This window comes from Calliphora vicina, chromosome 3, assembly GCF_958450345.1.
Source record: "Calliphora vicina chromosome 3, idCalVici1.1, whole genome shotgun sequence".
Taxonomy (NCBI): Eukaryota; Metazoa; Arthropoda; class Insecta; order Diptera; family Calliphoridae; genus Calliphora; species Calliphora vicina.
Window position 1 is genome coordinate 64,611,403 of NC_088782.1, and position 13,956 is coordinate 64,625,358.

General features: G+C 29.7%; 1 protein-coding gene across 2 annotated transcripts in view; it reads right to left on the reverse strand.

Annotated features, from left to right (window-relative positions):
• frac (faulty attraction) overlaps positions 1 to 13,364 on the reverse strand; it is a 28,081-nt gene extending 14,717 nt beyond the window's left edge. For both annotated transcript variants that reach the window (XM_065505356.1, XM_065505357.1), the window contains exons 1-2: positions 13,309 to 13,364; positions 12,891 to 13,031 (exon numbers count right to left, since the gene is read on the reverse strand). In XM_065505356.1, coding sequence (XP_065361428.1) covers positions 12,891 to 12,936 — 46 coding nt within the window. In that variant the 5' untranslated portion in view covers positions 12,937 to 13,031; positions 13,309 to 13,364. The remainder of the gene's footprint in view (positions 1 to 12,890; positions 13,032 to 13,308) is intronic.
• Between the last annotated feature and the right edge of the window lie 592 nt (positions 13,365 to 13,956).

Consider the following 13,956-nt stretch of genomic DNA (forward strand, 5'->3'; position numbering starts at 1 on the left):
AAAATAAAAAGATAGGCTACTCCACAATATATTAAACTATTAAAAAAAAACTATTTTCCTATTAAAAATTAGAAACTGTGTGAATATTTTGGTCCCCTTAAAATCGGACTTCGAAACATTAGTTAAATTTTTTTTCTGAAATGTGCCAACTTATGTTTAGTTTTTCCATATAATTCAATAAGTTATACGTAAATAAATATTTTTTTGAAACCCTTACGAAAGTTGTGGCTTTCGTTTAATAAATATGGAAGATTAAAGATAAATCTGTATGCTGTGTGAATATTTAAGTCCGGCACTGTATGTATACTTTATAGGGTCGGAAAAGTATATTGTGGAAATTACAAACGGAATGACAAACTTACATATATATACCCTTCTCACGAAGGTGAAGGGTATAAAAATAGAGAACTGTTAGATTAATTGCTTTAAGTGTTAATGGATATTACTGGAGTTTCCAAAAAACCGAAGAATTTCAAAACCGCGGTTTCGATTTTATTTCGGTTTTGAGATAATTTGTTAAATATTAGGTGTTATAGATACAAAATCAGTTGATAATATAGGAAATGCTATACAAATTTAAAATTAAAACTTGACAGGTGTTCAAGAGGATAAAGGAACATTTATTTTAATGGTACTCTTTAAATATATATCTGTGAACTTTTGACAAAACCTTAAGTCGAATTTTAAAATTTTTCAGGAAATCTCAAAAACTGTTGAATTTATCGATCAATATTTTATTATTTGTCCTTGAAGAACTTTATTATTTGTCTCAAGGAATTATACAAAGGATAAATAATAAAATAATTATCGATAAATTTAACAGTTTTTGAGAATTAATCCCAGCAAAAACTTTGCTTACCTAGTAAGCCAGCAAGTATAATTGGAGCAAAGCGATAACTACTTATTATTTGACTGAAACACTACTTACCGTTGTTCGAGATTTTTAAAAAATTCAGGGGTCAAGCTTACAAATGTACTTACAATCAGTTGAGAAATAAGTAGTAAATTCACAACAAGAATATGTAGCTAAAAAAAAAACACAAAAAATATTGCCTTGTGTGGGAATCGAACAGTCACATTATTTGCTTGTGTTTGATAGTCAAGCTGCTAACTCACTGCTCCATGTACGAGTTATTTTATTGGAAGTTAACAATAGTTTTAACATCAACATATAAATGAAAATGATACGAACAAAAAAATTGATGGCTTTGACAGGTGGCGAACCACTAACCTCCCGTTTTCCAGTCAAACACACTAGATAGCTGTGCTAAATGCAAAAGTTCATTACCAGCCTGTATAAAAATAAGTACTTATTTTAGTAAATAAAATAGTGTGCTGGGTAACCACCACTCCTTACAAAAGAATGCATGAAATAACTAGTTGTCATTACAAAAATTCACAAAATTTTTGCTGGGAAGTTGTTTTATCAAAAACAAATCAACAACAACTCCATATAAGTTGATTTATTTTTTAATGATATCTAAGAAACTAATATTCGTAAGAAGAAGCAGATTTGTGTAAACGGAGCGTTTTGAAAAGTTAGTTTTATTATAAAAAAAATTAAGATATTTTCTTATCTCGACTTAAGTTGTTTTGTCCAAACTCCACAGATATAATTAGATAGCGTATATACATTAAAGTTGGCTAATACGCTTTTCAGTAAAGAAATAATCAAGAATAGGGGACTCAATGGTATTATGATACCAAAAAAGGAGAACTAAACCAAACTAAGGAATAATTTTTCGTTCTTCAAAATGGTGCACATGATTCTGAATGAGTTAGAAGAAGAATACTTTAGTGGTACCTTTCTTTAGCATTTTCTATAATAATGGAGCCAGAAGCGGGATGTTGATTAGGAATACAAAATGTGTGTCTTTATGGTACTTCTTTTTATTCTAATAATACATTTCGAATGAGCTAGAATCCACATTACAATGATTTATTGATTCATGAAACTAGAAACATGTTATCCTAAATTAGTATTAATTCACTAAGGGAGACTTAGTAGTACTATTTATATCTTCCAATTGGGCGAAGCTCACCGAGTCAGATAGTACTCCATACTTTTATTAGATATTTGAAAACAACTAAGTATTTGCTACAAAAATGTTGCATAATTTTTTATATTAAATAAATAAACAGTAATTTGGTTTAATTATCGTGTGATCAATATTTATACCCTACACCACCATAGTGGGGAGGGTATTATGCGTTTGTGCAGATGTTTGTAACGCCCAAAAATATTAGTCTAACACCCACCTTAAAGTATACCGATCGACTTAGAATCACTTTCTGAGTCGATTAAACGATGTCCGTCCGTCCGTCTGGTTGGCTGGCTGGCTGTCCATGTAAACCTTGTGCGCAGAGTACAGGTCGCATTGAAGATATTTCGATCAAATTTGGTACATATTTCTTTTTCGGCCCAAGGACCAAGCCTATTGAAACTGGCTGAAATCGGTCCATTATTTCACCTAGCCCCCATACAAATGTCCCCTCGAAATTGGACTTTATCGGTCATCAATGTTTAATTTATCTATGTATCTACACAAATTTCGCTCCAAATAAGTTTTATATATACAAAATTCATGTCACAAAATTTTGTTACGATCGGTCCATAATTAGTCATAGCTCCCATATAGACCCGCTTCCGAAAATCACTTTAACGTGCATAAATCGCTTAAAAATGTTGGTATACACACAAAATTCAACATAGTTAACTTTAATATAGACATAAATCACACGACCTAATTTTATGGTGATCGGTCCATAATTGGTCATAGCTCCCATATAAGGCCCACTTCCGAAAATCACTCACGAATATAAATTATTGATATTTTAAAAGAAAAATATTTTTACTGATTTACTTGGTGTTGGGTATTATATGGTCGGGCTTGACCGACCATACTTTCTTACTTGTTTTAGATGAGTTTGTGTCATTCTTTATTAGGTTTTCTTGCCTACCCTATCTACATCATCTGAAGCAATTATAGTAATACAATTTAAATAAATCTTCAGATATTTACCGATCTGTTATTAGCGATATTGGATGAAAATGTTTATTTCTAATTCTAAGTTTTGAATTTTTCTACTGAAAATAGATTAAAAGTAAAACCGAAGAATAATTGTCGGTTTCGGTTTCTGTTTCTGTTTTAGGCCTTGAAAAACCGCGGTTTCGGTTTCTGTTAAAACCGAACACGAAACTCTAGATATTACTAGTCTAACTTATTATTCGTTTGCGGCTTCCCTCCTTTTTGTTATCCAGCACTAGTCCACTAATACATTAGTTATGAAAAAAAGTTAAAACTGTTTAAAGGGGACAAGGTTTGTGGAGCTTTTGAAGAGTAAATATATGATTTTTATATAAGTATTTCGTTTTGGTGAAAACCTTAAGACTTGACGATTGATATTTTAGTAAAATTAAATAATTTTATAAGTTTTATGGACTTCATTTACCTTAGAAACTAAACAAATTATAATGATTTTCTATGAAGAAATATAAAATTTTAATGAATAAAAAATTTTAGCGGTTAAAGATAATAAACAAATTTGGAAAACTGAGTTTGTTTTTAAGTGAGTTTGCATTTAACGAAAATTGCAAAAAGGTTTTAAATATATGTATATTTTTTGGAGGTATTCTCACATTTTGGTCTATAACTCTATGATTCTACTATATAGATTTTGACCACTTTCAATACTAAACATTTCTAATCAACAAAGAGTATTATATTTATGTAGGCCCTATCATGCCTTCAACAGGCAGTCGTACGTACGTACAGACAGACGTACGTACGGACAGACGGATGGACAATGTTAGTTCTTGAGTTCAACAAGATTTTGAAAAAATTTTACTATTTTTGTTAAAGGTGGCTATCACGAAGCTTAACAAATTTCTCCGTAAGGATGTAAAAATGCTGGCAAATGCATTGTCTTCGTTTCACGTGTTATTAATTTATGGAAGAAAACAACTACTGTATCAAAATATGTATAGACAACTAAGCATTTATTAATATTGTATCTAAACGTACGAATCTTATATACCCAATTTATATTATTTGACATAATATTCTATTTGTGTACAAAAATATTTATATTTTTCCAATGTTGTTCTCTTTTACCGGCCGGCTTCGTTAATGTATCCCACTTAATTTTAGTTGTCGACAAGAAAATGTGCTTCTGACAAGATTTATGGCCACTTAAAATTTTATATTTTTTTTAAAAAAGAAATTTTCCTAATTATTTATAATGGGAAATTCTATGTTTAACTCATTGTTTTTTTTTATTTACAAAGAAATTCACTTTCCTATATTTTGGCAAATGTCCAAATTAAATTGAAAACTATTTTTATTTTAATCAAGATCATGGACTAAATTTTGATGTGATTTATTTGTATTGATAGTAGAAATTTTAAACCAAAATTATATTTCAATTTACTAATCTAACAAAACAAATAAAGCTAAGTCAAATCTAAACAAGTAAGAGTGTTACTTATATTCGGCAGTGCCGAATCCTATATACCCACCACCAATATAATACTGGCACCAATTATTTTGTGTTTTGTATAAAAACAATTATTTCATTTACTCGGTTTGTCTAGTTTTATATCAGCTGTGGGGAAAGATTGTGCAAAGAATTCTAAGAAACACTGTCCTAGAATACATGGGTCTAAAATGAATTTTGATCTTGCGGAATTACAAAAATAGGTTATAAGTAGGGGGCGGATTTTCATGCATTTATTATTTGAAAATATGCGCCTAAAATAGCTTCAAAAAAATCAAAATATGACCTAAAAATTTAAAAAATATGCACTAAAACTATTTTTAAAATAATGTTTCTTCTGAAAAAACGATGGATATATTAATTGTAATATCTTGGTATGAATACTTGTTTAAAGCCATAATCTTTAGAGCTTCTATATTGTGACTTTCCTTTTAAAATCATCAATATTTTGATCGTGCTGTAAAGTAGCATCCAACCATAATTTTTATCTCGTAATTACCCAACAATTAAGCAATTAGTAATTGAAGGGATACATAGACGGAAATTGTTAATAATGTTAGCTGAACTTTAATTTATATATTTTGGGTCATTTGACGTGCTATTTGTAATGCAGAGAGAAGTCAATTGGTTACTTTATACATCCCATGTAATCTAGCATAAAGACAATTGTCACTTAAGTGTCTCTATGTAATCTATAGTGTATTTTATTTGTGTAGTGCATTTGTCTCTAAGTTATCCAAAATCACTAGATTACGACAGTCTCGTAGAACTGCTTGGAAATGACTGTCAGGAGCGGTAACTGTGTATGTGGAGTTACAAAATCTTTCGATAACGAAATCTCTTATAAATCGAATTTGCAATGAAAACAAATATGAATGTTTTTCGATACATTTAATGAATTCAATTAAAAGAAAAAATTTTTGAAATGATAATTTTCAATTACTGATAGAGAAATGAAAAACTTAATGCCAGTTACTCCATGTCGAAAGAAGTTAGTCGATAACATTTACTGCTATTTCTATAACAAATTCGACAAAAAAAATTTTGTCGAAACAATGTATTGCCGACAAAACGACAAACGTTTTATATTTTTATTCAAAATTGGCAAAATATGCATATAAATATGCATTTTGAAGTAAAATATAACAAAATATGCATTATCAATAAAATATGCAGAAATATGCACTAACAAATCGATGCCATTTTGCAGCAAAATGTGCGATTTGGATAGATAATTAGTCTACATTGTATTTGGACGTTCGAGAAAAAACATGCATTTGCATATAAATCCGCCCCCTAGTTATAAGTAAGTGCTTTTGAATAAGGCCTAGTTCCGAAAATCACTTTAACGAGCATAATTCTCTTACAAATATTGGTATCTACATAATATTCAAAAAAAATATTTTGCTCATATACTCAGTATAGTCGGTCGAACTTGACCGACATCATGAATAGATTGACACTTAAACAACACTACCGAATGAGCTTGTCCTTCTGAGAAGCACAACGGGTTTGTTAATAAACAAAAGTGCCGCATATGGACTGCCGCATTATCATGTCAATCGTATAACTACAACATTTCCAATTGTATTTCAGAAATTTCTAATTGTATTTCAGAAATTTCTAATTATATTTCAGAAAATTCCAATTGAAGTTCAGATATTTCCAATTATATTTCAGAATTTTCCATTTATATTTCAGAATTTTCTAATTGTATTTCAGAAATTTCCAATTGTATTTCAGAATTTTCCAATTGTATTTCAGAAATTTCCATTTGTATTTCAGAATTTTTAATTTATACTTAAAAAGTTTCTAATTGTATTTCAGAATTTTCCAATTGTATTTCAGAAATTTCCATTTGTATTTCAGAAAATTCTAATAGCAATACAAAAGAAAATTTCTGAAATACAAATAGAAATTTCTGAAATACAATTGGAAAATTCTGAAATACAATTAGAAACTTTTTAAGTATAAATTAAAAATTCTGAAATACAAATGGAAATTTCTGAAATACAATTAGAAATTTCTGAAATATAAATGGAAATTTCTGAAATATAATTGGAAAATTCTGAAATATAAATGGAAAATTCTGAAATATAATTGGAAATTTCTGAACTTCAATTGGAATTTTCTGAAATATAATTAGAAATTTCTGAAATACAATTAGAAATTTCTGAAATACAATTGGAAATGGTGTAGAAAGCTAAGAATATCTTTTTAAAAAATATAAATTTTGTATATTTTAGTCATGATACAATAATTGCAGAAGGTAGAATTACTAGGGAGAGTTTTCAATATTTAGCCCTATAACGTCAAACTTTGATTTTTTTCATATTTTCTTTTGTTTGACATTACAAGAATTGTATAATTGAGAATCGTATAGTAGAAACGCAGTCTACGGAAAATTCTAAGAAATTTTCCCCATGAAACCATAGGTCTAAAATCAGATCCTATCTTTAGCATTTCGTCTTTTATCCAATGATATTTCAGTATATATTTTTTAATAGTTTCTTTTATTGGATAAAAGACGAAATGCTCAAGATAGGATTTGATTTTAGACCTATGGTTTCTTGGGGAAAATTTCTTAGAATTTTCCGTAGACTGCGTTTCTGCTATACGATTTTTATACCCTACACCACCATAGTGGGGAGGGTATTATGCGTTTGTGCAGATGTTTGTAACGCCCAAAAATATTAATCTAACACCCACCTTAAAGTATACCGATCGACTTAGAATCACTTTCTGAGTCGATTAAACGATGTCCGTCCGTCCGTCCGTCCGTCCGTCTGGTTGGCTGGCTGGCTGGCTGGCTGGCTGGCTGTCCATGTAAACCTTGTGCGCAGAGTACAGGTCGCAATTTTGAAGATATTTCGATCAAATTTGGTACATATTACTTTTTCGGCCCAAGGACCAAGCCTATTGAAACTGGCTGAAATCGGTCCATTATTTCACCTAGCCCCCATACAAATGTCCCCTCGAAATTGGACTTTATCGGTCATAAATGTTGAATTTATATATCTATCTACACAAATTTCGCTCCAAATAAGTTTTATATATACAAAATTCATGTCACCAAATTTTGTTACGATCGGTCCATAATTAGTCATAGCTCCCATATAGACCTGCTTCCGAAAATCACTTTAACGTGCATAAATCGCTTAAAAATGTTGGTAAACACATAAAATTCAACATAGTTAACTTTAATATAGACATAAATCACACGACCTAATTTTATGGTGATCGGTCCATAATTGGTCATAGCTCCCATATAAGGCCCACTTCCAAAAATCACTCAAAAATATAAATTATTGATATTTTAAAAGAAAAATATTTTTACTCATTTACTTGGTGTAGGGTATTATATGGTCGGGCTTGACCGACCATACTTTCTTACTTGTTTACTTTTTGACCGTCCATACAAATCTACCCAGCCTAATGTATATAGAGAATTTTTCAATTATATTCTAGCAAATTCTATAAATACCAGCACTGTCACAGTATCTGCAACTCCTATCTCCTTGGGGAGAATAAGACATTCAAAATGTCCCGTAAATGTAGAGCAGGGATAGGCAAAACATGGGCGCCGCGTTTTTCATTTACTCTTCTCTTACGTACGTGTGCACACGCATTGTAGAGAAATAAACAACTTTTAATCAGTCTAGCTTGAGAACTCAAACAAGCAGGTTGTGTATCGTTTTTTATCGGACAATTTAAGAATCAGCGTTGCCAGCGAAAAAAAAATATGTCCCAACATTTAAAGATGTATGATGAACAATATGAGATTTTACATTTTTAATTGGGGAAAAGCGACGAAAGTTTACTGGCAACACCGATTCGTGGTGAGAGCGGAGAGAGTGTATAACTAATACAATCGTAAAATGCAATAGTATAGGTTGCCTTTCCCTGATGTAGAGTATCTTATAAGAGAGAAAATAACTCTCAGATGTCAATGGCTTAACGAATTCAGGTTAATCAGTGTCAAAATACATTACGTGTTACCTTGAAGAGTGAAAAGAATCAACTCTTAGTAACTAAAACTTAGACCCTATTAAGAATCAACTATACGCATCCAAAATGACCAACGGCGAAAAAGTCGAGGCATTTGCTAATCACTTAGAGAATGTATTTACTCCAAATAGAACCAATTCTTGTATTACTCCTACAATTATTAAAGGTGCCTTTAGACGATAAGACTTTACGAAAATAAAATAAAATGAAAATTCATCCGTATGCCGAATAAAATGTAATAAAAGTTGTTTACTTAAACACGATCCGTATGAAGTATTTAAGATGACAACAGCTGTTAGTGTTTTTCTGATTTGTTTACAAAACAAAAGCAACCTTGATCTAATTCGACTTGTTTGTTTTTTAAAAAATTTCAAAAAATAAATTGAGCCATATGACGGCCAAATTTTCGTCCGTAATTTCTCTTAATATCAAATGCTTTCATTACATATTACGTTTAGAGTCTAATTCTCTTTATGTTTAAATCCAAATTATTCATTGGGTTTTTTCCAATCTCTTGAAAAGTATAAAAGGCATATTGATTCCCAAACCCGGAAAGATGTAAGTCAAGTGACGTCATATAGACCAATCAGTTTGTTTTCAATATTCTTTAAACAGTTTGAAAGACTGATAACAAATATATGTATTTACACCATTTCCAATTGTATTTCAGAAGTTTCTAAATGTATTTCAGAAAATTCCAATTGAATTTCAGAAATATCTAATTATAATTCTGAATTTTCTAATTGAATTTCAAAAATTTCTAATTATATTTCAGAATTTTCCATTTATATTTCAGAAACTTCCATTTGTATTTAAGAATTTTCAAATTGTATTTCAGAAAATTCTACTATTTCTGAAAAGAATTGGAAGTTTCTGAAATACAATTAGAAACTTTTTAAGTAAAATTTCTGAAATACAATTAGAAATTTCTGAAATTTAATTAGAATTTTCTGAATATAACTAGAAATTTCTGAAATCCAGTTGGAAATTTCTAAAAATAAAATTAGAAACTACTGAATACAATTGGAAATTGTGATTATTTCTGGATATCAATTTGATTTCAGAAGGAACATCAAATGTCAATATTTGTCCGGAAAACATTATAAAGCAAACAATATTGCTCCGCATTATTTAAGGTATTTACAGACGACAATAATGTGAGAACATACACAAGTTGCTTCGAAAACAAATCATTACAAATATAGCCAAAAGATTAGATTTCTTCACATCGCCAAATTTCAGCTGGTGTGTACCAGTAAAGATTTCTAGGATCAACATGAAGATAACTTTATCCCAATTGGTCACTACTCCGAGGTTAAAGCGTCATATGCAGGAAGTTTTGGTTTACTTCTTTAATTTGAAAAAAAGGGTGAAGCTGGATTTGTTCGGTTCAGAAGTGGTGTTTTTGACACGGAATACAAAGATCGCCCAGGCCAGCCAAAATTGTTTGAAGATCAAGAATTGCAGGCATTACTCCATGAAGATTGTTGTCACACTCAACAAGAGCTATCGAAATCATTGGAAGCTATTCAATCAGCAATTTCAAAACGTTTGCGAGTATGCATCAGGATTCATCTGAAATCAAGGAAATTGGTTACCATACGAATTGTAGCTGAGAGGCCTTGAAATACGATTTTGTATGTCTGAAAGGCTGCTTCAACGCTATAAAAGAATATCATTTTTGCACCGAATCATTACTTGCAATGAAAAATGGATCCATTACGATAACTCGATGCGTAAGAGATCGTATGTAAAGTCAGGCCATCTGAAATATGGACAGACCGAAAAACGCCCAGAATATGCGATCAGACATGAAATTGTAATATTCTATCATGACAACACTCGGACACATGTTGGAATACCTGTTAAAAAGTATTTAGAATGAAGTGGTTGACGAGTTTACTATTTGTTTCGATCAATGCAGAACGCTCTCTCTCGAATGCGCTTCATTCAGAACAGAGTATTCGAAATTGGCTTGATTCGTTCTAAGCCTCAAATGATGAGCAGTTCTTTTGGCTCGGAATCCATATAATGCCAGAAAGATGGGAAAATGTCACAGCTAACAATGGTAAATTCTTTAAATAGATTTACATATATTGTGCAAATGTTTCAAAATTAAAGTAAAAAAATTTCGCATTTTTATGCCATTCTTCATATGTTTATGTTTTTCCATAACTAAAGTTAAGGCAATGGAAATCCATTAAACACTCTTAGGCTGTTTTAGCTATAGATGTCCTATATTTTAATAAAGTATATTCATCTGGGTAGATCTACATATTTGGGCTACAGGTTGGATTTTATGGCGTGAGTATTTCAATATGAATTTTGTTTTTCGAGTAAAAATTTGAGATTTTTTGTAGAAAATCGTATGAAAGCCAAAATTTAGATTAAGGAACATTGCAATAATTTTGAGGAATTTTTACAATTGATTCAGCAACAATCCAACTGTAAATATATCGACCCCCTTTGCGCGAAATTATCGTATGTTACAAAAAACAAATTTTACAGGAGAGCGTAATTATTATTAAATTTCTTAGCTTTGTCTGGTATCATCAATACCAAATTTTAAATTCGATACAATAACCGATTTAGTAAATTAAATTTCATATACGATAAAATTAACTTAGTAATATTTCCATAAATATAGCGAATATCGTTATAATAATTTACTATGTAAAAATGTAACATACGATAATTTCGCGCAAAGGGGTCGATGTATGTATTGTATATATGTATTATTTGTTGAGCTTTCTGATACTTTCCAAAGAAACTGATACTTATCAGTTGAATTCCCAATGGAGTCAGATTTGTTCATTTCGATGACCTAGCGTATGTGTATAAACTAGGGTATTAATTTGACTAATCGAATAATTTCTTACGAATAATTATTCGAACAATTTAAAAATGGCCATTTTCGAATAACGAATAATTCAAACAATTTTATGTAGAATAATCGAATAAAACGAATAAATGTTGATATATATTTAAATTTATTAAATTGCTGAAAAATTTTCATAATTTAAAATTTAAATAGCTATTAAGACTCACAAAAATAGTATTGTTTCTGAAATTCGACAAATAACTAAAGACAAAGGGACTTTCGATCACTGTAGATGAGTGTTCCGATAGCTCCTTCTATAAATATATAAATATTACTGCAAGCAGTTAGAATTCTAAAAACAAATCTTTCAAAATTTTAAACTTAGGACTTGAATTAAATGAAAATAAAAGGTACGGAATCAAATATTTGTTATTTAGCTAGCGAAATATTAGAAGAATCGCAATTAATAATCAAAATATTAACTTAGATTAAAGTGGAGTTGACTGTGATGGAGAATGTGATTTTGAAACGGTCATCGAAAGTGATATTGAGGATGACATTTATAATGATTACATTGAAATAAACACAAATATAGCAAACTAACGTTTTCTTGCAAGAAATGCATGGAGTCGTCTTATACATGATTTTGAACATCTGTGTCTAACATTGTAATAAACTTTTTGCGTATTTGTAAATGCGTCAATCATGCACTGCCTGACTTCAAATTAGCCACGTTCACTGACAATGATATAAAACTTTGGACAGATTCCCTTTAATGTGTAATTCCCCAAGACCACTTTATTAAGCATAGATTCGGCAAAGTTGATAGAGCTTGATGTATAATACAATTTGTTATAAATAATTTAGAAATAGTGAATAATTAATTTACAAAAGAATTAGTTACTCAATTTAAAACCCTAATTAATGAAATAGATAAAAAAAATTTAATACGTTTATATTGTATTTGAATTCAGCTCCAAAACGGAAATTAAAGGGTTTGCTAGTCAATTGTTTTGCAGATTATTCAGGAGTTAATCTGATTAGAATATTTCTGATGAAAATTTATTGATGGACTTTGTTTACGAATGTTTTTTAACATTATCAATACTTGAATTGTTAACTTTAACATTATTTTTTGTTTTTCTTTAACAATTAAATATTAAAAAACCGACATCGAAACTTCACTCTTAACTTTTTTAAAAAAAATTTAAATTATTCGAATAATTCCATTAATTTTAACCGTGTGATCGAATTATTCGAACAAGTTAAAATCTCTTATTCGAATTATTCGTTTTATTCGAACAAGAGTAAAATCGAATAATTCGATTACCCTGGTATAAACCCTCCACATACTCATTAAAACACTATAAATGCATTAGTTGCTACATTAAAAAACTAATATGTATTTTAGAACCCAATAGTGCCTAAGTGAATAGAAAAATACCCAGATGCCTCAGGTTCAGGTGTAACAGATAAAAATAAAATAACCATATCAATATAAATGAAATTTCGTTAAAATCGAACAACGAAAATCGGGGATTAATAAATTATTCTTAATTCTTACCAGAAATTATTGCAGCAGCAACTAAATAAAATAAAAAACGTGCCATAATTAACGGCAGATTCCTGGGGAGCACTTGAACTCTTGATGCAATATTTTTATATTCTCTTAAATACTTTAATGATTTTTAGACATTTCTTTTTGCTGCAAATATTAATTTAAATTAGCACATCATAAATATACATTCTTTTTTATAAATTTCAAAATAATTTATTTAAAATATTTTTATATTTTGTATAGATAAACTTTTTTTTAAATTTTCACTAGCTTTTCATATATTTTTTACACAAATATCTAAAATCTATATGTATCCATTGGATATCTTTTTAAACACCAACCGCACGTTTTATTAAATGATTATTCTATTTAAAAATTCAAAATTTCTTTTATATATTTTTTTGTTCCAATTTGTTAAATTTACCTCAGAAACACAACCGAACGATACAAGAGCCGAAAAAAGACTGGGGGACACCTCAAAACATCCCACAAAACTAAGGATCCCTCAACAAGAAAAATCTGTTTCAAATATGAAAAAGCAAAAGAGAACAACGACACAAACGAAAATCATTCATAAAACAAACTGGAGGGAACTGAATTTATGCCAAAATACATATTTGAGTTTTCAATTTTTTGTTTTTTTTTTCTTAATTTTCTTTTAGTTTTTCTCCCAAATCTTTAATGAGAAACACATATAGAAAATGTTAAGGGGGAAAATGTCATGACAGTTTTTCCATTTGATCAATTTGAATGTACAAACCAGCAAAACGATCCGAAACAAACAGTCGGTGTATTTCAGTAGGAACATTTTATGGCAGTTTTATTTTAATATTTTTTTTTTTGTATCTCAAAGATCGTTGATTGTTTATGTCTTTATGAACCATGCGACAATATTTAGTAGCTATTTTTAGTTTAATGAAAATATACAACTTAAAAATAGTGAAAAAAGACACACAAAATGCCATAAAAAAAATAATATTTTTATAAAGAAAATGTTTCATAGCTGGATGTTTAGTTTGAGTTTCATCTGTTTCGATTCGAAACGCCTCCACAAGTGTAAAATTGTATGTAG